This window comes from Melozone crissalis, unplaced genomic scaffold (genome assembly GCF_028551555.1).
Source record: "Melozone crissalis strain CALT ecotype California unplaced genomic scaffold, PUWL_Pcris_2 ptg000019l_1, whole genome shotgun sequence".
Lineage (NCBI taxonomy): Eukaryota > Metazoa > Chordata > Aves > Passeriformes > Passerellidae > Melozone > Melozone crissalis.
In genome coordinates, this window is record NW_026535797.1 from 7,727,734 (window position 1) to 7,753,773 (window position 26,040).

At 34.5% G+C, this 26,040-nt stretch overlaps 1 protein-coding gene across 3 annotated transcripts in view; it reads right to left on the reverse strand.

Annotated features, from left to right (window-relative positions):
* The window catches only part of ATRNL1 (attractin like 1), a 428,574-nt gene that overhangs the window by 282,234 nt on the left and 120,300 nt on the right, over nt 1–26,040 (reverse strand). For all 3 annotated transcript variants that reach the window (XM_054276784.1, XM_054276783.1, XM_054276785.1), the window contains exon 20: nt 15,956–16,049. In XM_054276784.1, coding sequence (XP_054132759.1) covers nt 15,956–16,049 — 94 coding nt within the window. The remainder of the gene's footprint in view (nt 1–15,955; nt 16,050–26,040) is intronic.

Genomic DNA, 26,040 nt, shown 5'->3' on the forward strand with positions numbered 1-26,040 from the left:
ATCCCTATCTGATCACCTAAAATATGAAAAACTATATTCAAAGGGCTATGCAATAAAACCACTCTTACAGTTGAAAGAGTGTTGAGTTGAACATTTATTACTTTTTAACTCAATACACTAATAAAAATAACAGTTTTTGTTAGTCCCTTAGATGGACTTAGGATCAAAGACTAACTAGTTATGTGGCCAACTACTTTCCTATCACACTGTGTGATAACAAAGAAAAAAGTGCTTAGAAAGAAAAGAAAACTGAATGCTTTACAGCACGCCCAGGAAAAACCTGATTACAAAGTCATGAAATTTACTAAACCAGGACCTTTTTTGACGTCAGAGAGAAATAAAGAGAATGCAGGAGGCATACAAAAATCCTGCTTAGTAATCCAAACATACAGTAGAGGTGGGATATTACTGATGCAGAGATTATGTGGAACGGTTATAGCATAATCCCTTCACAAGTCTCTATTTCACCAGCCTTGAGCATTTCTGTTTTCTATCCATCATTTTCTCACTGTCTGTTGGTTTGCTTCTTAACTCAAGCCTGCATAGGATAATAGGCTACAATTACATTAACCGCCTTTCATCTCAGTTTGAATTAAATTTGTTCTGTGTGCCAGCATGAAAATCTGTCCCCAGTCATTTTGCTTAAGTCAAGGAATAATAAACTCCCTCAGTCCAATAATTTAGCCAATGGTTTATAATATGAAATATTTTTTTAAACTGAGAGATAGTATCGAAATCAGTATTTAAGAGAAAAGATTCAGTTACAATATTTATCACTTATGTGTAAATATTTTGCATAATGGAGAGTGATTTCTAAAATATTTAAAATACAATCCTTTCCTTGGTTGTTTTCACATTCCTAAGGTCTTTTTTCTCACTTGTTTTCTGACTTGGTTTCTAAGTTGTGCTAAAATCTGCAATATTAACCATAACTTAGAAATGCAAAATATTTTAATGTCAATTGAAAAAGAATTCTGGTGACTGAAATGATCCATCACGTCAGAAAAACAAAGTACTTGTTGCATTTTCCATAAATAAGAGAAAGAAATCAACTGAGAGCACAGTGGAGAGATGCACTCTGAGGTGAATCCCCATTGGGGACTATCAGAGTGGGAAAAAAAATCCAACTAATTTACTCTCCATTCTAAGTTTCTCTTCTGAATTTTTGTTTTAAAGAAAATATAACTGGGATGACCCTCTGATTTCAAAGTTCTTCTTCAGGAGTGACTTTAGAGAAGTGTTTTGAGCACCATATCAGTTTTGAAATCAGAGACTATTTTATAAGTTATCCTGAATTAGTTGATTCATAATATTCATATTATTAGTAAGAGTGAGCATACATTCAAAAGGCTAAATATTAAACTGACAAACATTTCATAAGAAAAAGACAAGAACTATAGAGAAATGTCCTGTTTTAAAAACAACAAGTGCATTATATGATTTACTGCCAAATGGAAGAAATTTTTGATAATCAGGTTTGGATTCTGGAATCAGAAAGCAGAATTTTCTGTAAGGAATACTCACAAATTTTAGCAATGACTTTTAAATTTGCAGAAAACCATGTTCATACAAAATGTTACCTGGCAGTTTTTATTACAGTGTGATAATAGAATGTATGACAATTTACTGTATTACGAACATTCAAAATATCAAATATGATACACTATTCAGAAACACAGAAAGCTGGATATATCTGGAATTAAGGTCAATAAAACCACTATGAAGGAAGAAGATGTATTAGAATAATCCTTGGGTTGTACTGCTGAATGGTTTTTTTTCCATTTCTAGGCCTGTATATAACTGGAATAGTTCAATTAGAACTTCTACCATATTTATACAAAAGCTACATTAGGCACCATTTCTTTCATTCTTTCTTTTCCCTGTGAAAGAAGTTCTGTTTGCTGAATGTTCATTGTAGTTTTTTTTAAGGCCAGTACTTAAATGACACCTGTTGCAGAAAATTTCATTTGTTACAAACATAATTAAAACAAGACACAAGAGATTCTTAGGCTGAGGAAATTGTCAAAGGCTGAAGACACATAGGGAGTATGCACAGGTTCAAATATTTCAATTAAAAGAATCAACCTCCTCTGGCATAACAACTAAGTCTAAAACCAGCCTGTAATGATATCAGAACTTTAACTGCACAGAAATATTCTAAGAATATTGAGCAGACAATGAAAAACAGGCCTATTCAACGATATAAAACTGAGCACAGACAAAGCTCAAACAAAAGCTGCTGAAGGGCAAATATCAAACCGCTTATGAAGTCATATATTTAGGTATTTTCAAAAAATGTAAGAGCAAAAGCAAAAAAGTAATGGTACAAGAAATGTTTCATAACGGCATAGGACAAAAAGATAAAATAATTAAGAAAACAAAAACATCCTAAAGGTTTTTGTCTACCCTAAAAACAGGGTGGAAAATGCATTTAATTTTATTCACATCAGGGTGGTATAAATAAAACAGAACACAAAATGGGAAAAAACCCCTACAGTGCAATGTACAATTCAACAAAAAATGCATTTTCTTAAAAAAATATCTTTCACAAATAATGGATTTACATTATTCCCACTTATGAATCTCAGAGTTATTTAACTTACACATGGTTGGCACTGAACAGCAGTGGAGCTGTTCATCTGTTTAGATGTGCTATGTCTTTTATTCATAACTACAGAGGAGGCAATTCTTCTGTTCAACATGAAGCATTGATTTATACATTTTTCATTTCTTACAATCACCATTTGTCACATTCAACTTTACCTTTCCTCATTAAAAAAAACTCTTTATTTACCAAGTACAGAAAACACCTAAAAACATAAAGAAGGAAAATGAATGAATGAAAAGAAGCAAAGTATTAGGAGTGAAAAAAAACTTTGTGGACTTGTTTTGTGAAACTCCAGCTGCTATTCCATAGTGACATTTTACAATTAGCCTCCCAAGAGCAGGGGAAACAAAAGTAAACCGTATGTTCCCAATTCTCACCAAACCAGGGAATATCCCCTCTTAAACCTAAGCAACAAGGTGTTATCATGTATTAAAATATTTATCTGAATCAGGGCCCAAATCTGTGATTTAATCACAACTCTGCGTAAGAGAGGATAAAATGACCTAAAGGAGAACAAGATGAGATTTTGTAGCAGCTGTTAGAAAGTAATTGCTGCCCTTATCTCCTTACGGATCTTGTAAGAACTCATTTCCAGGACAAATATTTTATTTTAAGTCTTCTTTATGAAATCTGATTTTTTAAATCTCTTTCAGCCTGACTGTTCCTTTACCCTTTAATTCTTATCACTTCTCTGTCAGCAATCCAAAAGTGTTTTCTTGCAGGACAGTGAGCCCTTTTTGACACATTCTGTATGTTGGTTTGCCAATCTTACTGCTCTCACTTTGGCCTCCTGCTGTAATCCAGTATTCCTAAATTTATCTTTGCTCTGTGCAACACTGCAAAAAAAAAAGTTTTGTGGCAGATCAAATTTTCAAATGTGATTATAAGTTTGCTTTGATTCTAAATCAGACTCCTGGCAGTATTTAAAACAGCTTTCCTAGCTAAGTTTTTACTCAGCCTTCTAGTACTTTGTTCTTTTCTTAAATTGCTGAAAAATTCCTTTTTTGTAATATAGAAATAATAGATAGAGATGGAGAACTAAATCTTTAAGTCAATCCTTCTGAAGTGATAATCTAAGCCACTCAGGCTCCACTGCTGAAGTTTAGCATATCATCAGGTTCTTGGATTGATTTATGGCCTTGTAATCAAGCTCCCCAGCCCCATTATCTAGTCAGCTGATAAATACCACTTATTTTTCAATGCATCCACAAGAAAAAAAAATATAGAAAGCTCAAAACATGCAAAGGTTGTGCAGTTTAATTTATATTTTATACTTTCTAGTGGTGATTACTCAGTACAGAAGAAGAAAAGAATAAGGGAGTATTTCTAATATTAGGACATTATTATCTTTGAGCTGGTGAAGGAAGATAGAATTGCTCCTCCGTTATTTCTTCTTGCCTTATCAGTTATCATTCCCTGTAAATACCTTGAATGTGATGGAGAATTTACTTTTTGTATCAAATGTTGTGAGTTTACCTTGTAAGAGGTAAAATATTACATATATTTTTCAGTAATGTTTATTGTAACTTGCTGTCTTTTCAAGTCTACATTATTCCATGTCATTCACATGATAATGCAGGCTAACAATGAAGGCAAAGTAAAAAGGATGTTTATGTAGGCACATGTGCTTATATATGTTCAGCCTGCAGAATTCATTATCCCAGGCAGCCCACCTCCTGATTTTTAAATAGGAGTGAAAATAATATTCCTCTTAAATAGACAAAGCTGCAGCAAGGAAGAATATCAGTACAGGGAATCACAATAGATTTCAGTGACCAAATAAAGGATAGGACTTCAACCACACTTCTGAAGCAGCATGATTTTCACAGCCTCCTATTCTTCATTATGTTAATTGTTAAAGCACAACTCAGATACCTACAGCTTTCCAAGCAACTCTAAAATCTGCTGCATGCAGTCCCCTTATCTACCCAACCATCCAAGAATGGAATTTTTATCGCATTTCAGTTACCCATCATAAATGCAGGAGTGGCAGAGAAAGCCTCTGCAGCATCACTGTACTTGGGCCATGGGGAAGCAGGAGAACTTGGGCTCTCCTGCACCAAAGGCACAGACAGGTCTGGGATGGAAAGAAGGTTCAATAGATAAGAAAACCTGCTTGACTGCCAGATGTCTGCACATGCAGCTGCAGCAGAATGCAAGTTTGTTGGCAGGCTCCTCAGGATGAGGACTCCTTATGCACAATTTAGCACTGTGTAATTAGTGTGCACAGTCTACATAATTATCAGGGGGAAAAAAAAAAAAAAGAGGACTAATGCATTTCTCACTCCCATGTCTTAATACCAAAACACACTTCTTAGTTCTCTCTGTGCATAGCTTTAATCTTTTGTGTGCATTCTTCTAATACACTCGGCAACTACTGAAGCAATTTAAAACTAATAACTGGCAACAATGTCTTAACTTTGAAACAAAAATTGAAAGCATAAATAAAACTATTCCAGTCAAATTTTCATCTAAATGTAAAGGTATGCAATTGGCTGAAAGAGGAAACAGAAAATGAAAATGGCAGTAGGAAGATGCATATTTCATCTATTAGAGACCATAAGAGGAAAAGAAAAGCAATCTTTCCATCACCAGGAGATTTTTATCAAATAGTTTCTGTAGTACCCACCTGACCTAGACTTTCCTTATTGCTTTATAAAAATTCTTTTCTTCCCTTTCTCAGTAAATAAGAATATATGAATATCACAAGCTGAAGTTGATGGATATATCTATCAATGAGTTTTCATCACAATGTAGCTTCATTTCTTTTAGTCATTTGTAAGGTTTTGAAAATAGATTTTAAAATATAAACAGGGCGTGGTATTTTGAGCAAGTTGAGCACTGAGCAATCCATATCAAGCAAGAGAAAGAGGCATTATTGCAATTTCAAACTTAGCTTTGTGTTGATAGCTCAGACAGAGCCCTGAGCTCTCACACTGGTATTTTCTTTTCCCATTGCTACCTCTACACTTGCACTTCCTTAATGACAAATTGATTAAACCAGATGTCTATTTCAACTTTAACAACTCTTGTACCAATTACTAATTACCATACTAATGGCCTATCAGGTGTGCATTATAAGCCCAGATCTATGCTGCACAATGGGTATTTTATCTGAGAGTTAAGAACTGAGAATAATTACGAGATTTTCAGCAGCTTTGAAAAATCATGAGAATTGTAGATCTACTGAGAAGAATTTGAGATTCAAAAAACCAGTATTTTAAAACTCACAATTTAAAAAGAATGAAATGTTTGGATCACTATATACATTGAATTTGTGCACTGAAAATAAGGAAACCATGACTATTTTGGATGGATCTACCTCAGAAAACTGCTGTTCCTTCAAATAAAAACCACATCCTCCACAATGTATTGACTTGGATAGCACAAACCCTGACAGCAGATAAAGAGAGTCCCCTCAGCCTTTGTTCAGTCCTCATCAAAATTCCATCATCAATTGGCTGCAATAAGCAGCAACAGCAACACGACCATTTTAAAGCCACTCAACACTCACTGTACTATTGCAAGCCTGGTTTTCAACAGAAAACAACTCTACAAAAGGCAATATTTTCAGTTAACTATCAATAAAATCTATATCATCTTCAAATCTTTCAACCTGTGGATCTTAATGCCTAACTTAATACAGATTCTATTGAAAAGCTATTTCCATTGTAATTTTTCCTTGCACACTTTCTCTGTCCAGGTAAAAAAGGAAAGCCTGGAGTGCAAGAGGACTTTTTTATATTAGTTCAACTCAGGAGAGAAATACAGTGTTGGTTAAATTCCAACTTACCTCCCATTCCATATATATTTTGAATTTTCCACACAGTGAAATAGTAAGGGAAATAGTAATTTTGACAGGCAATATCCTAATGCTTTATTTTATTTCCATAGTGTCCTGATAATTCAAGAGAAAACTATTCTGAAGCAATTCCTGTATATATATACTTCCCACTGGATTTAATTACAGTGATTTTACAACTTTCCAAAAAATCCATTTTAAAAAAGTTCAGACTACATTCAATCAAGTATCTCAGAAAATGATGGATATTAATAATATTCAAGCATATTAAGTATAGATCAGGCCAAATAATCATTCATTTCTATCTAAAAGGCATTTTCCTTAAATTAAAACAGAAAAGATGTTTTAAGTCATTTAAAAGGCATAAGTGCTATTCATCATTTACTAAGAATTGATGCTTTGTGCTTCACTAATTGGTGAGGTGCAAAGGGTTCATTTCAGGAAGTTACAACTTCATTTAAAAACAAAAAAAAAAGCAAACCCAATGAAAATGGAAAAGGTGAATTTTGGGGGACAGCCAATACTATTTAATAAGCTCACCATAGAATCTTTCCTGTCACAAATCTCAAAAAAGGTCAGAATTTACATGAACATGCACAATATACTATTTTCAGAAACAGCTGGGGTTCCTTTGAAATCATCTCAATTTCACAGATCACTTTCAAATGAAAAGAAATTATCTGTCTCAAAACTCAATATATTTGTCACCCACAACAATTTTTACTATTTTTTGTCACAAGTGGAGTTTCCATTACTGAGTACTTAAAGTCTAGCAGCACATAATGAAATACCAGTTTTGTGTATTGAAACCAATGTCTGTAACTAAATCATAATTCTCTTTACAATATAACTCCATTCTCTCTAAACTTCAGCCAGCCAAACCTCATTTGTTCAGATAATCAGTTAAGGAAAATGAACCAATTCTTCTTTCTCTCTAATAAGATGCTGTAGGAAATTCTTACTATTTACTCAATACAGTGGTACCATGAATGACTCAGGGAAAGAATTTAATGAAGTTTTTTACTAGAATATATTTAAATGCTTCTACCAGAGAAAGTTAAACATCTATTTTATCCTTGGTGGAAGCCACAGGAGAAAGGGGAAGCAGTACAAAGAAGCTCAAACAATTAATATATCTCCAGATGTAGCAATCCAATAGTCAATCAGTATTGATTGATTGATCTTACCCTAAATTGAAAACTAATAAAAAACAACCTACTTGCTTATGAAACAACTGAAAACTGATGGCTTTATATAGCAAAAACTTTTTTTTTTTTAATTAAAGTGTTTTTTGAAGGACACAGTAATACTGCTATAAGTCCTTTTCTTCGGTTATTTCCCTTCTTTCCACAGAATTGACAAAGTGCCTCTGTCTGGGATGCTGCAATGATCAGCATGGATGGGGACATGTCAGAGCCCTTTGGTTTTTCTCCTCAGCTATTTTCCAGCACAAAGGACCAATACATAACATTTTGATAAGCCATTTTTAAATATGATCTGTGTCTTCTGTAGTAGCCAAGATCCCTTAAAAAACACCAAAAATTAAGAGAACATTGAGAACTCTGGGAACATTGATTTCTGAAATGTTTACATGTACTGAAACTGACCAGTGTTTATGTGTCATGAAGGCAAAAGTAATAAAATATGTCAAGTTCTCTCTGTTCTAGATACCCAGTCTATAATAAAACTGTAGTAGCAACATTTGTTTTCTGGAAGATGATCACCTTGAAAAGGTTTTGTCCTCCATAAAGTTTTGTAGGACTGTTTATTCTCAATTTTTTTTTTAATCTCCTTAAATATTTGCCTTCCACAAAGGAAATATCACTTTCCTCCCTTCTGCTCCATAGTTAATTGTCCAAAGCTGACTGCAGTAGCAGTAGCCAGCAATAATAACAGTGATGTAGAGGGCTGTTACTGTAACACAGCACATATTGAATTTAATCAGTTACAACAGAGCAATATATAATAGAATTTTTTAAAAGAACTCCCTGAAATATCTGGTTTTGTCAGTCACAACTCAGCTGATGGATTTTTTTTGATGACAGCAGGACGAGTAGCCAGAAAAGCCATCAGTTATTTTCTTTTCCTTCTCTAAAGTGAACTACTTATCTTTAATCAAAGTAGTAGGAAGGGTAAACCAAATTCATACTGTACTGAAAATCTGTGTTCTTTCTCCCCCCTACCTGCAGAGTAATTCCCAGATCCTATCCTACACGGGGCAATTTCTGATTGAGAGAAATTAATTATGGTGAGATTAATTATGGCTCCCATGAACAATGACAGTTTATAATCCAACCTCAGCAACATGAAAGAACAGAATAATTATATTAATAGTTAACAAAAGTGTTGACCAGGATAATCAAGCTGCATGTATTTATGTTTTGTGGAGACCCCAGCACTACACCTGGCAGAAAGGACAGACTGTAGTGTTGGGGGTATTTGGTTCATGCAGGTGAGGAAAGACAAATGCCTGGTGGAGCCACATGGTGAAAAGAAGATTGTCCTCACTGCCACCAGCCTCCTGCAAGTGTTTTCTGGAATTTAAACACTCTATTGGCTGTCTTATAAGAAATTCTCCAGTCTCCTTTTCCATTTTTTCAAAGCAGCAAAGCCAGGAGATGCTGTAACTGCAAACACCTCTCCCACGGGGCTGGTGCTTCACAAGAGTTGCTCATACTGAGTTCTGGCTTATGTGATGATGTTACTCAGCATCCCTAACTCTTAACTGGGTTCCAGTCCTGGCCACAGAGCAGCATTCCCAGGTGCCTCCATTGCACACCCTGAGAGATGCGATGCAGCACAGCCCCATCACTTTCAACTGCTTGAACTGGGGTTAAAAAAGACAACCTCAAATTGTAAGTCATTGCAAACTATTCTGACCCTGTCTGAGACTAAGAAAAAACACTGGCTATGCAGATATGTGCAATTCTGCTTTAAAGCTAGCCCTAGGCAAGATGTAAAGCCAGCCCAATCCACAAAGCCCTCTGACCTCCTCCTTTCCAAAAACAAGCACAGAAACTAAAGCTACAACTTTGCTGGGTAAGAAAAAATCAGCCTCAATAATAAAGCAATTTTATGGCAGCCATAACCTCCCTTTCTCTCTTGCTCCTACTAATTCTTCCATGAGGCACAGTCTATGCTTGTTTCTCTTTTTCCTGCATGAGTATACATCAGCATCACTCCCACTTCTTATTTCATCTCAGTCTGAACTCAGTACCTAACTAATTAAAGGCAGAATAAGTGTTTTCATCTTATATTTAGCTTTAAATCTTTATGAGTCTATTTCAGACATAAAGAAAATGCAAACTTCTCTATTCTTTTCAGCTGTGCTATTCTATTTTAATAAAAATAGCACGTGGAAGCATTGCCTTAACTGTACATCTCTAGACAACAGACAGTTTGCACCAAAAACCACTAGCATTTTATATAAAGAGGTTTGCCTTACAACAAATGCATCCTGAGCACTGGAATTTAAAAACAAAAAAAGCACTGGAATTCAAAACAGATGCTTGGGAATCTGAAAAAGGCTTGGGCAGCCTGCCCTGTTCCACTGCTTCACTGCTATAACCTGCACTGAGCAAAACAGATTATTCACATGCCAGCCCTTCAATGACACACTCATGGCATTGGAGGAACAATTGTTCAGAAAAAGAGATTCACTTCTTCTGAAAGAAAATCCAGCACCATATATTTTTCAACTAGGAAGCCAAAAAGATATTAATTAAATCTGTATCCAGCATGCATACAAACATAAACCAATTGGGCAGAAGAGACAAGGACACTGCTTGCACTCCTTTAGCCAGGAGGGTTTGAACAATTGTAAAAAAATAACTGTTTTGCTCTACACTTAGCATTTTTGGAGGTAGCCTGAAAAGGAAGTAATGACTATGAAATATCTTAGAAAACAGCTGAAGCCCAGTGGTAAGAGGATTCTGCTCTGTTGAACTTGCCAAACCAAAAGACATTTTTATATATGTGCATACAGGCAGTTATGGAAGATCCTAACTTAGAAACCAAAGCAAAATTACTTCATTCTCATGAAAGAGAAACTCTCACGCTGAAACTGCTCTCCATTTTTCAGACAATTACTACTAAACTCAGAAAGATAAAAGGCATAAGGACGGAACACAATGAAGTCCCAAGGACAAAGCTCTTTGCAAGGTGCTTTGCAGCTTCTCCCTCAGCTACCACCTCATGCTCACTTCTGCTCTGAGAGCACTGTCTTCTAGGAATGATACACGACATTCCAACTCTCATTCTTTATTTCTGCAAAACTGGACAATTTCCTGAATAAAATGTAATGTTTGGATGTAACAATGCTTAACAAAGTGTAGTTTCACATACAGAGAGACTGCAACTCTGAAAGACCCCAGAGAGCCTCATGAACTTTACATATAATATACTGAATATACCAAAGCAGACAAAGTGAGCTTACTGCAGAACAAAAAAAATCAACAGAAAGGCCAAGAGTGACATACAATACTGCCAAAACCCATATTTTACTTTTCTTCAAATTTTAGATCTCAAATGTTTCAAGTGCCTTCTGAGGGTTTGAGCCATTAGAGTGCATTTGGGTCATGCTCTGAAGCTTTGATATTCGACATATTTTTTAAATGAAAGCTGCAATTTAAGAAAAAATGATTGATGCAAGAAACATGAATTAAAAGAAAAAAATAGCTCAAATCCTTGAAAGATCTGACAATAATTACTACATGTAGAGCAGAAAATGAGTACATTTAAAACATAAATGTACTCATAAATGTTGAAGTAGGAGTTTTATTTTATTGTTCTCCTTAGAAACCTAATGATCCAGCACTGTGAGAACTAGCTGAGAGCATGAACCTGTCCTTACAGAGGCAGGCTGAAATTTTCAGTCAGTTAAATAAGAAGAGAGGCAGTTGCTAAACCCACCAACATTGCTAAACTCACCAGCAGCTACATGACAGATTTTGCTGTAATTCTCCACCAAACGTCACAGGTAATGGAGTAACATGCATTAGCATGTCAAACTTTCCTCTTAAACTAAAAAATAGAGGTCTGGACTCAGCAGGAATAGGTAGAAAACGTCTCCTATCAAATACAATCAAATATGTTAAACTAATGGTGAAATATTATCAAATGAAAGAAATACAGGGAAAAGTGTTGAAATCAGGAAAAAAACCCCAAAATCCTGTTCATGTAATTTAAACCCCTAAATATTATACTTTTAAATTTTACTTTAGAAAACCACCAACCACCATGGTAACCAGTATTAAATGGATTATACCCTCAATCAGGAAAAGACACTTTCTCAATACAGTAAGGGTTTTTTTATTAAATTTCCAGCAATAAGAATTCCTTTTTGTCTATTTGGCTTTGTGATTTGTGTGTGTGTCTGTGATAAAGGAAGTTCAAATCAAGTGAATTTATTATATGATTGCTGCCAATTCTTCTCCTACTGAAAAGCAGCAAGAGAAGCTCTGTGTTGAAATAATTGGGAAAAGATTTACTCTGCTATCTGCAAATAAAGCTGCAGTGATATCAATAGAATGGGGAATTTGACTCTTAACCCAGTATATTTTTTACCTGTAAGATGAATTGTACCCTTCTGTGGAGGGAAATTATACAGAAGAGTATGGCTGGATATTTTAAAATCTTATTCTTATGTACAGCAGACTATCAATAAGTGCTTATTTTTTATGCACAGATCCTTACATTATTAAAAAGCTATTTAAAGTTTACATACAGGAAAGATTTTTACCAAATAAATACCGTATATTTTCATAAATAAAATAGTATTTCTTCCACTTTTACATAAGGGGTATGTCTAAGGAATCAATGGTGTGGACATTTCAGCAATACATTTTATAATCTTGAATTTATCCTTCTTACAACTATATAAAATATACAATGAAATGTGAGATTTAAAATAATACTTTTCCCCCAGTATTTTCCTTCCAACAAGTAATGCTTCATTACAGAGGTTTTGAAGCCAAATTTTAGCCCAATTCTTACATGGTGATGAGGAAAGCTACAGACACACCACCAAGTGAAGGCTTTCACCTGCAAGAGCCCAGATTTACTGAAACTTCTGAAAAAATTATTTAATTACTACTTGATCACATAATTTTAATATTTTTCTTCCTTGCCTCCAGCAAAATTTCTCTCATTTAATATCAAAATCTGAACTTTGAAACATCCCCTTTACATTTTCTGCACATTCCCACAAACTTATTCCCTGAAAAGTTCCCTGTGCATAATCCTGCATATATGGATACACCAAAACATATGGAATTTTGAAAACCTCTGTCAACAGAATTCTATGAGAAAATAAAATCAGCAGCCAGTAAATCAAATGTTAGAGAAAATTAAATAAAACAACTGCCTAGAAGCAATAGTTTTCCCCTGAAAATATGGTTTAAATCACCATGACTTTCCTGTTAATACCAATTGCATATTTCATTTTCATAAAATTAAGGGGAAAAACAAGAAATCAAGTATTTTTATTTGTATCTGATATTAATGTTTACAGTCTAGTTACATAGAATAATCAATCCATTCCAATAATTTCCTCATGATCAGGAGATTACTACAAGTTTTTACCAACTGAAACAACCAACTTAACAGAAACAAAAATATTAACATATGACAAATATATGATCATGTGATCATGTGAAATGATCATATGACCATGATCATATATGGTCATTTAAGAAACATTGTAAAGCAGAATGCAGATGTGTAAAAACTTTACAACTTTACTAATTTTAATTTCAAATGGCACTGTGCTGCATGCCATCCAACAGCACAATCAAGGATTTAATGCAACTGAGAGATGGGTATGCTAAAAAAATACACAAATAAATAAAAATAAAATAAATAAGATCTTACATGAAAGCACAGAGTTGATAAAGTAGGGAGGGAAAAATAAAATAAAAATAAAAAATGTTGTAAACTTTCCCAGATTTCATAAAATCTCTGCCCACAAGGCACAACAGAGCCCTGCAGCTATGACTTCTTAATCAATAGGATTCTTGACAGAAATATCAATCCATCTTTCCCACTGAACAGCCAGAGTTTGGAATTTTCATTGAAATACTTATTTGAGCAAACCACAAGGTTGTAGGTTTGCTGCTGAGGTTTTTAGCCTAACTAGTCAGTAGCAAAATAATCCCAAAATATTCTTTCAGAGCAATGGAGAGCAGTATTCCCACTTTGATTCAAGTTTCAGATTATTTATACAGAATATAATAAAGTAATAAATACAAGGAAAGCATTGAGCTGATTTTAGTTTCTCCTTATCTTCTAGATAATGACTGCATATATTTCTTATGATACATTCAAGAGAGGTTGTGAGTGTACAAATTATTTTTAAAGAGGAAATAGTTTTCTATTTTTTTAAGCATAATACAAAACAAATCAAGTTCATATTCTTCATATTAAGTTTAGAATGAGCATGGGACTGCATTCGGTGACTCATTAGTGATTGGTTTTTTAAAATTATTTTTTAATGCTCTTCATCTCCTGATGTTCTAATGAAATAGATAAAAAAATATTTGATTGAAACTTCCATACATGAGTGAATCACTTCTAAACAACCATGAGAGTGAAATGACACAGTCTAACTATTTCCTCCAACTCAAAATCTGTGGTTATTTGCTTGAGTACCCATGAACCCAACAGATGTAAATTATTTCATCCCAAAAAACTCACCAACACTTAAAATATCAAATGCTTAAACACCATAGCTTGCCCTGGACAAGCCTTTGATTTGTGTATGAATCTAGAACAAGAATGCATTACATGTGACTAAAAAAGAGATTTTTCTGAAACTCCAATTTTAAGTTCACTCTTGAAAAGTCAAAATTCAAATTTCTGTTTCATCTGTGTTGTGGAATTGCTGTAACTTCTGATGAGGGAAGTCCACGACTAGGAAAACCTTTTCTCTTCTAGTTCAGTAAGTGGGGTAAAAGTACCTTTTAGGATAGACAAACTCAGGACAGCAGACTGACACAAATGAGCAGCAAAACCACTCACATGAGACAAAAGTTCCAAATCAGAGTGGAATAAACAGTGATGAAACAGACACAGGACAAATGACACCAACAACCACAGAGATACATGAAAGACAGGCTGGGGTGAAGGCCTGAAAAGGGTTCCTTATGTGGAGGGTAGTCAGTAAAGAATTGGCATTTTCAGCACTGAAACTGTTTTCTGTGGTTCAGGTGTTACCAAGGACAGAGGAGAAATTGTTGTCTTTTTCTTCCTGTTCTTTGTATAGTCAGAATGGCATCAATTCAAGTCCAGAGCTGGTAGCTGATAATCAGATCACTCATTAGCACCTAAAACTGATTAATTGTATGGGCACAAAAAGAGGGAAAAAAGACTTCTCAGTGAAGACTTAATTTGGAACTTAAAGATATCATCATTCCAGCTTTTGTCATGATAAAATTTCATCACTTAGTCCTAATCTTGATTTCCCATCTCATCCTGAGAGTCTTCAATTAGCTGGACACAAAGTCCCAGAGGTAGCAGGGGAACAGTAGAGCAGCCAGCACAGCTCTTTCTCACGGATATACACAGATCCTCTGCATCAGAAATTTTTGTTTCTTTACAATTTATCAAGCAAAGTGTTACAGGTAGGATCCAGGCCAGTTCACTGAGTGTATCAAAGACAAATTCACAAATCCAGCGTAAGTGGGTGCCCTGTGGCAGGCAGAGCAGAAGCTCCTGGCAGCTTCCCTGCTGGGGAGGAGTCAGCTGGATTCATGTGCCTTCTCCCCAGTTCCAAACAAAACTGCCAAGGTAAGTTTGTTGCCAGACACTATTAAAATAATTATAACTGCAAAATGAATAAAGTTCCTATTAAATAACATGGTGTACCTGATAGAACAGACTGAAAGAAGCATCTTAAATTTAAGGCTATTCACAATTAACTTCAATGTGCTACTTCTCCTATTTGATAAGTTACTCCACTTCAGCACTTGATTGTTCTCAGGACTCAATTTGTTGTGAAGGTGCAAACACTTCCTCTAAAAACAAGAGGCTATTCCAGTCAAAAAAAAAAAGAGTACTTTCCATGACAGGTCTACACATTCCTATGGTCTTGATTTTATGATGTGGGAAAATGTCTAAAAACACCTTAGTACAGTTCCAAAACCCTAGAAATTATATCACTGTAGATTCCCATCAAAATAAGTGACAAACGTAATTAATGTAATTACCAACTCATATAATTTTTTTTCCTTACACTAATGTTTTAAAAACTTAAGAGAAAGGAAGATAAATAGAAGTAATTCAAGTTTGTTCTTGGAAAAAAATTGATTTTTAAAAAGTCTTCAGTACTTTCAAAACATTACTGAAATTTGTGATGTAATTCTTTTAACTAAAATCTAAGTAATAGTGAAATTTCCTGAGAAATGTAGGGAACACTATATCCACCACTAAAGCATCTGCAGGTCAATCACAAAACCCAGTACCAAAACAACAATATGAAATGGGAAAAATAGTGATTATTCACTAATCAAGGATTGTAATAACTTTAGGCTACATTTAATTGTACTCACAGTTGACACTGGTCTCCTTTGATTCCCTTGGTTGTGCAGAAACATTTTCCTGTTTGCATGTGACAGATATTTGCATGTCCACTGCATGTGCAAGCTGTAAAACCAAAAAGGAAAAATGAGATTTCCTCACTCATACTTAATTTGATAATTAGGTGAATATTCATAGATTTTAATACTTCATGCCAAACACATTTCCTACAAGCTCTATTGAAATATATATCTAGTACTACTTCAATTATAATCTTTTTCAGAAAAATTCACTAGCATATCACTTACTTTATTTTTGCAGAGTTAAAAATGATTCCTGCATCATTAGAGGCTGTCCTCCACACCTTAAGTAATAGCAGTTTGAGAAAAGCAATTAAAATCTACCATTTCAATGTGCAACCCAGAAAATTATTCATAATTCATCTTGGCTACACAGGGTGAAATCCTGACCAATGACAAAATCCATTTAGCTTGAAATGTCTAATTAAAGTGTTATTGCAGATGTTTGGCAAGAGATCTAATGTAATTGGAACTCTTGCTATTTTCAAAAGTGAACAAAAAGAAATCTCAGAAACCATTTGAACAAAGGCAGAGCAAACACTACAGGTATAGTCCTCAAGAAGAGTTTTCTAGAAGCAGACAACTTTTAAAGCTCCTGGAATCTGAACTGAAGGAGAATCACAGGAACAACATCACCCCTCCACTCCACTTTAAGGCCAAAGAAATTCTCTCCACAGTGGTCTGCTCACTGTCACTCTTGCTGCCTGATAGATTCTCACCTCAAAAATATTTTCCAATTCCCAATTCTTGAGCTCTCTTCTCCCTTTTCCTTTCCTGGTTTATTTGAATTTCTATCTTGTTTAGGCAGCCATTTTTTATTCCTAACCAAATGTACCAAACTTACTAATCTCTCCCTGGTAAATGGGTCAATACATCCCCACATCAATGGAATGACTCTCTACTAATATTCACATCACACCCAGTGTCTTTTTTTAATCCAAAGTAACTCTGAACCCACCATGATGTTCATATTTGGCTTTCACTGAAGTTTTAATTATGACTAAGATAAAGGATTTAATATATGAGGTCCTGCTTGGGAACAGATATGGTACCAAGTGGTGACCTGCATAAGATAAAAGTTTATTCTCTATTTTATAATCTCATATTGAATTCCTATCACAGACTGAGTTTTAAACCTCCCTTATACTGATAAGGAGTAACACACAATAAATCCTTCTTTGACAGTGTCCCATCCCATACACACTCTCACCTCTTTGCCACAGCCTAAGACAAACAGAGAAAAAGGTACAAGACAATGTAAAGCCTATTTAAATGCAAGACATTATTGAAATAATATGCCCATTTCAGGACTTGGTTTGTTCAGCCCTCAGAGCTCATTAAATAGCCAGCTGAACTTAAAGAAGAATTCTTACAAATGAGGTGCCAGGCATTCAATCTGTCTGCAAGAAACACCAGAAATTTCTGTGCAGCACATAGTGATGTGTGATGTTTTTCTCTGTTTCATAAAACAACACTTCTGAAAAATACCTGCAGTTACCACAAAATCCTACATGTTGTAATTCTGCTATCCTCTTGACACTCTACATTAAATGTTCATTGAAGTGCTGCCACTACATTATCAGTTAGGTTTTTCCAAATCCATTCATGTTTTCCACTCTACATTTATAGAATTATTATTTAGGCACTTTAGGCTGGAAAAGCCTCTTCACAAAAGTTAATTTTAATTGTGTAAGTCTTTGCAATGCTTTCAGTGAAAAATACAGGAATATATTTTTAGTATCTTATTCTGCTTATAGTTAAGTACTCTTAACAGTGATGCTCCATTACAAGACAGCACAAAAGTTATAAAAGGAGCTAAAAGGGTAAATTCTGAAGCACATTCCAAAAGCTGTCAGTGTTTTCACAAATATAAAAGCTATTGCAAACTAACCTTAATTGATTGCTCCCACAATTATTGCTCATTTAATAGGAAGTAGATCACAAATGTGGAAGTGGAAAACATAAGTGATTACATAGCAGCAGCTCTTCAGTGAACATTTATTACTCTCATTCAGCAAGTTCCTATTAACCTCACTGTTCCTGGATAATACCAGGGGGAAAGACAACACCTTTGCATTTATACTTTTTAAATCTAAAAAAAAAAATCTGTTTCACAGCAATGAAAGGATATTTTAATATGCTTTTTATATGCAGGTAATTATCTAGGGTTTGCAAGTGTGTGATGAAAAATGGATTCCTGTCCATCTGTGGATCTCTATGTGGGAGTAACCAAAAAAAAATTTATTTTAGCCATTGCTGCTGTTACTGAAGCAAATGTGAGTGTATGTGATCAAAGAAATGCAATAGCAGAGCAGGACGATATTTTAGGATATTTGGAAGAAGACTGACATTCTTTCATTACCCCAATATTTCTGTACTCCTCTATACATATTTTCTTTATTATTTTCTATTTGTTTCTCTCTGCTTAACCACTCTCAGTGAATGGTTTCTCCTGGGATAATAATGTAGCCAATAGTTAAAACTGCAGCTAAGGTAGGATCTTTCCCAGCCTATTGCTACTTAAACTAGACCAAGTCTCGGGATGAGTTTTAACATCATATTTTGTACCAATCATTGTCAGCTGGCAGAAATCAGGAAAAGAGATTCAATTTATATTTTCCATACTTTTCTGAGGCCAACACTTGAGTTCATTCACTGAAAGGGGTGTCAAGAACTGGAACAGGTTGCCAGGCTGCCCAGGGAAGTGGTGAATTCACTGTTCCTGGAGGGATTTGAGATGTGTGGATGTGGCACCTGGGGACGGGGGTTAGTGATGGGCTTGGCACTGCTGGGGTAATGGTTGGACTGGGTGAGCTTAGAGGTTTTTCCCAAACTAAATGGTTCCATGATTTTTGTACTTTTTGCTGCACCTTTGGACAGAAAAAGCGAGTTCAGACAAACTCAAGTCTTCCCATAATAATTCTGTGCATTCATCTCCTACTTGGGTTTATATCATGCACGGCTGCTAATTTAAATACTTAATTATCATGTTTTTACCAAGAATTAAATATTTAAAATAAATAATCTATGGCTCACAATAAAAATCTGCATAAAAGGTAGAATTTAAACATTTATTTTGTTGTTTTTTACACAGTAAGTGAAATGCTGACATTAGAGCTTTAAAAACAAGAAGGAAACAACTCACCCTTGCAATATCTACTCTATTTTTAGGGAAATAGCAGCTCAAAATACTCTTTTGTACAACATGCAGATTCTAAGTGGAACAGAAAGATTATATGAAAACAATATAATCCAGTAGAGCAAATCCATGCTGCAAAATCACAACCCTATAGAATTTATTAAATAATAAATCCACTGTATGATTGATTCCAAGTTGCCAGCTCAGCATATAAATGTTCTTGCTGACAGCAAAAGAATACCCATCACCATTTCCATGCAGTGTGCATTTTAAACAATTCAATTTAAACACTGATTGCTTAGCCCCCATCTCCAACATACAGCTGCAAAGCATTTTTGCTCTCAAATGGAGCTCACTACAGATGGTGATTTAAGTAAATATGTTTGCTTACATGAAAGGCTGCTAAACCAGAGCTGTACATGGATAATTACCATAAGACACCTTGCTGATGGTTTTTAAAGGAAAGCTATGACAATACCTTTAAATACTGAGGTGTGATACTTTGTTGATTTTACTAACATTCAAGGCATATGTTAAATCAAAAGAAAAGGAAATAGAGCATTTCTTGTAGATTAGGCTAAGTAAGAAACAGCAAGTATAAACTTCTATTAGATCCAAAATTTTAATGCTCAGTTTCCCTGTAAATGTTCACCTATGTAATCTATTAGTCTACTCATATGGCAACTGCCCTACAGAGACTATTTTCTACATTAGGAATATTGCAAAACTGTCTAGTCACTTAATTCTCTAGAAATGTGTATTTAGCTAGAAGCCCCTGATACCCTTTTCCCATTCAACAATTGCTTTTATAGGAAATACATCCATTCAGCCTTTGAGACAGGAAATCTAAAAGAAAAAAGATGTGCCCAATAACACTTCTGCAATATCACCAAGTAGCATTAAAATTAAGCTAAAGAACTGCTGTGAAGGCAATGACCAATAAAACCAGGAGTACAAAAAAAAAAAAAAAAAAGAGAAAAAGCAAAAAGATGCTATTAGAACATACTGCTGTACATGCAGTAATGGAATTGTCATTTTACAGTGACATGATTATCCTCCAAAATAAATCAGTCTTAATAGAAAAATTAATACATAGAGGACTACAAGAAAAAAAATTTCTTGTTTTACCGTGTGATTTATATTTCTTTGGTCTCAAATTAATTTATTTTTATAGTAGCCTAATAGCACAAAAAGAAAAAAACACAGGTGTACTAACACAGTGCTAAGGACTGTGAGACAGAGAGAAAAGGCAAACAGAATAGACAAATATTTTGGATTCCTGTCACTCAGATATGGAACTTTAAGTCATATTAAAACACAGACAATTTCACTCGAGCTTGAACTAACACTACTGAGATCATGTGACCACTGATAAGACAATTATTTTTTCCTGAAAAGCAACAGTCAACAATCTGGAAATCACAGGTGTCACTTCCTTAGCTTTCAGGACTAAACATACATTCTAGAAGTGGAATATTTATCCTAATAAACCCAGAAACAACAGACAGACTGATTATCTGTGGCAGAAATCAAAATTTAGTTTGGTTCAACCTAAAGACAAACTTCATCAACTAAAGGTTTGTATTTGTTCTTTAGCTATTTTTGCTCTGGTAAAGTGGCCCTGCAGTGTTTCTATTTCATTATTCCTTCTGTTCAAAGCATTCATCCTGAAAAGTGAACTGATTTCTTTTGTTTATTTGTAATAAATACCTCTCAAGCAATCACAGTAAAGCTGTCTTTAATCATCAGCAAGTAACAGTATAAAGACAGCTTGGAAAATCATAATTTTGCTTTATACAAGTAGATAATGAAAATGCAACACACGAGATTAACACTGAAAGAAAGACAGGATCTTTTTTCTTGTTAGGAACTGAGCAGAATCTTAAACAATTAACAAGAGTAATGCTGTGCTTGAATTTCTCATGCCAATACTAAGCCATTGCACAGAATTTTTACAGCTTGCTGTTGGAATAATAGGCATTTTCTACCAAAAAACATGCTGAACAAAAACATTGTCACATGAACTCACAAAATACAGTAGCAGCACTTTCATGTTTTCCACGTTAATCTGTTTGAAAAACTGAAACTTTTACACTAGCTTTGAACATAGAAAAATGAAAAATTCCAAGGGAAATTATTAATACTACTTTATTTGGAAATAAGTTTAACATGTCATATTTACCAGTTTCCTTTTCAATCTTTCCACCTATATCATTTCTAAACATAGTATTAATATTAGTTACCAAAAACTAAATTGCCTACAAATTTAGACTGGGCTAACCTACAGATTTTAAGAGTTCAACTCAAAACTGAAGTCTATATCTGATGTATGGGACAGTTTTTACATACCCAAGCATTTAAAGAGACCCTTCACAAGATTCAAAATATTTCTTCTTAAATTACTCTTAATTTTCCTCAGCTGTGAAGAGATTCCTCACATGAAAACACAAGAGAAAACTGGAATTACTTAAAAAGGAAGTAATTTCAGATCTGATAGACAAACTTTTACCAGCTTTAGTAAAAACTAACAGTCTTGACAGTTATTCGCAAAGAAAAAATATTAAATTAACATTTTGGATACTTTTATGGTCTAATGTCCATATTGAGATGTGTTTAAGACGTTTTCAGACAATAAAAGGCCCAGTACCCACTATTATTATTATTGTTGTTATTGTTGCTTTTATGTCTTTTTAAATTTTCTTAAGACAGCAGCTTCTGTACTATTTTGGAAATTTTGGTCAAAAAGCTCCTTTCATCAAAAGGCTGCTAGTTTTCCCCCCATTCTCTCTAAAAAGAACACTTTGGAAGTTATAACAAAAAAAATTAGAAAGATTATTATAAAGCAGTATGAAATGCAAAAGTATTTAAAAGCATTCAAATGTTATTCATAGCAGCCTTAAAGGTAAGAAAAAATTCCAATCTAAGGTGAAAAACATCTGAAGTCAACAACTGGTGATTGCAACTATTTGTGTGTATGTGGTCACTCAGAGTAAAAGCCCAAAGAAAAGAAATGATTTCTACAATTTATCAAAAGCAAAAATGCCACAAAATGTAAAGAAGTCAGCAAATCATTTCCCTCCCTTAGCCATTAGGACGTACAAAATACAACTGATTTTTAATGTATTCCACTGCAAGGGAGGCTTTTTTTTTCCCTAAATAACTAATGTGGTCTGGCATCATAATGTATTTCATTTAGCACTCAGAAAATGAAGACAGAATCAACTGCAATCAAACTGAAATGCCATTACAAGTTTTTTTTGAGGATCTTCATTCGATCAGTTGGGGAATGAGCTGCACAATGTCTCAAAATCTATTTTCTCACCAGCTATGGGGGGTCCCAAGTCCCCTCTAGGGAAAGGGGTGACCATTTCAATCCAAAACACATGTAGAAGGGGAGATGCAGAAATTAGAAACAAGCAAAATTCCTACTTTTTCTGTTGCATTTGGGATGAGAAGGCTGGCTTTAGTCAAAGGGTTACTTGAGGATCAAGTAACAGTGATTTAAGAAAATGTCATCTTCAGCTTGCAGCTGCCTGCCCCCAGTGCCCCCTGAGCCAGACACAACATCTACGTGAGCTCTTGACATCACCTTCAATCCAGGGTAAAATATGTTTGTTTATCAGAGCCTGACAAAATCAGTACATTTCTAGACAGCTGAAAGTTTCTAAATCATGTCCTGCCTATCTCCTCTAGGAAAAGCATTTGGAAACCAATGGATTTACACATTTCATTAGGAAGGTGAACATACTGATACAAAGCTCAGACAGCACATCAGAAATACATTTTGTAAGTATTCCTTACCACATAAAATAAATTTATAGCATGTAAACCTGAAAAATAAAAACCAAAATAAGAATGCAGAGCAACTGGTTCATCATTGTCAGAAACTGTGCTCCACAAGAGCATGCAGGAGGACTTGATCACTAACATCAGTGAGAGCAAGAGAATTGTCATTAATCATTGCAAGTAGATTAAATAAGCACAGAGATAAAGGAATATAATATAAATCAAACTGCTGTATCTCTTCAATATCTGTAAAAGCTATAAGCGGTGATCAATTAAAGGATGCCTGAATTCAAAGTTCTCAGGGTAAGATGCTGAACAAGCGCAAAATGCCTGCTACTTACACAGATTAAGATAGCACAAGTTGTTCTTATACTTTTTACTATTTCAGATATTTTTGTTGCATAGTAGACCTCAGGAACAGCTTGAATTAAGGTCTTTTCATTTTTCTTTTTAAAAAAGCTGCCTTGTTCCCACTGCACTAGAGTAAATTAGAATTAACTTTGCTGGATGGAGAAGTTACACAAAGCAGCCCAGTGTAGCCATCAGGCTTAAGGAACAAAAGTGGAGTTGATAAAATTGGTTACTAGTGATTTAACTACACAATTACACTGTGATTGTTCAGGATGGAAATAAAACTTTCTTACGCAAGAAAAAAAAGTCAGTGGTTCTCCACAACCAGTCATTCCAACAGCAATCCTAAGGTGATGCTTGAAGACTGCTCCTAAAATCACATAATTCTGCTATGAGAACACACATCCTGGTTTAGGAAGTAAAGGCAGATTTGGAGAAACAAGAGGTAGCTTAAAACAGTTGTACTTGACAGAAACTTTATAAAAGTCTTCTGTACACAGTCAAGGAAAAACATCAAAAATGTTAAACATGTTGAACAGGCATCCTGTCAAAACCTTCTGAAATCCCACAGTCACAGAAATAATCTCTCTCTGGAGGTTAATCATGCTACATTTAACAGCTTTCTTCTTTTTTCCTCTCATAAAATTATGAGCATCTGAATGCCTATTGATACTTGACAATTGTACTTTCCCTGAAGTGTAACTCCGGGTCCTTCACTTAACATTACTCTAAGTAGGTTATGGAATATAAACGTATTTATAAAAGGATTCCTAATTTTAGTTTGAGTTTTTTGTTTGAACTTACAATTAATTGTGCTAGAAATCATACTTTACAATACAGCTCTAATCTACAAAAAAAAAAAAAACTCAAAAAAAAAATTATCTGTGTACACAAAAATTAACAGCATATTGAGAAGTTTGCTTAGCACATTTTGCTTGGCAGTCAAAAAAAATGGAACAGTAATTTTTAAAGATGTCTTTTTCCAAGTTCCTCAACAAAGTTTTTCCAATGGCAATCCACTTCTGGTTTAGCAGCACAGGACTGATTTTGAATACATTCGGATTGAAGTGAACCTAATTTAAATTCATAACTAAGCCCAAAACCAGGCTTCACTCAGAGTTCAGACTATCTTGGATACTGTTCAATAAAGAGCATTCATTAAAGAAAGGAAGATAAATTTTCAAATCACCTTTGGGGAAAAAGGTCTTTTTGAAAGAGTGTTTATTCTGACTGTTCAAAATTTGCAAAAAGCTACACGAGCCTTTTCTTGAATAGATTATTGTGCTGGAATCCCTTTTCTTTGTGTTTCATATGAACTAAGAAGCCCTTTTCCTTCTACTAAAACCAAATTCCAGCATTTTAGTTAATACTATTATAAGGTATTTCATTTTGAAAAACCAAGGGATTGGTGTCATCTCTATTCAATACTGAATGGTAAAAAACAAATAAGGGAAAACAAAACAAAATACCACTACTACCGCAAAATGGGATTTCTTGACAGTCCCTTCATTCGTCAAAGCCTTCTGCTATTTTGTTTGTACAGCATGAAAAAAACCATGTTATCTGCTGGAACTTAGCATGTGAGATTTTCTTTGTCTGAATAATCTTAAATTATAGCTTCTTATCACAGAGTTTTGCTGTGAACTTGTAACACACTGTTTCTTATAAACCAAGGTACAAGCAAACAGGTTTTTAAAGTTAGTTCCATATTACAGTACCTGAAGACAGTACATAGCACACTATTCTCTTTCTTCCATCAACTTCCAACCTTTACCTGTTTTTAGATAAAACGTCTTTATTCACATAGGCTCCTGTGGTCCTGTGTCATAAGCATCCAATCCACTGAAAATCCTTTTTTTCTGTGACTAACCTTGAAGTGCCTAGACTAAAAGATACTTGTGATTTTTTAATTTCATACTTAGTCACTGTGAAAAGGGAGCTTCTAGAATACAATATTTAACCTAATACAAAGTTTCCTGTAAATTTCAGACAGCTAAAGATGGAATGCCAAATGTATGATCTTGTACCAGTGAAGTCCAAGTACAATTCCCTACATGCCAGACATTAAAACAGCTAAGCAGAAAAACTATATCAAACCTCTGTATCCCAAGCTGCCATTTCATACTCTAAGACAGTCAAAACTCCCATTTGGACATTTGTTCTGCTTTAGGAAGATGCAGAAGTAAATGCTTTTGCTGAGATTTATACTGCTAATTGAGGATATTTATGCTTCCTACATTTCTTGTTTTTTTCAGCAGATGTCAATTAAAAGCTCTTTGCCCTCATTGTTTGACATACCTTAAACAGGATTCATAGCCCTAGAATATAAGATTTTGGACCAGAAACCTTTTTGAAATAGAACTGTGTGTTCTAGAAGGAAAAAAGACGAAGTTGACAGCTGTCTCTTGATGAAGTTTTAAATGCAAGACTTTCTCTCTGCTTTTTGGACTCCAAAAAGTCCCTTCTCAGGCCAACAGCACCTGCACAACTTTTCCTGTTGAAATAGCATCATCTATCAGTTTCTAAAGCTGTTAGTCTCCAGGTATTTTAGGACCAAAACTCATAGAAAAATGGCAGCATATCTGATATTTATTAAACAAAACTATTCTTAAGGAAACAATTCCATATTTAGGTTTACTGTCTTAAATAAAGTCATACAAATTTATATTCAGATGCTTTATATTTGATGCTTCTCTACCTGCCCTATGCAATCCCTAACTACAGCTAATTCTAAAGCTACATAGCAATAGTGGTAAAGTGA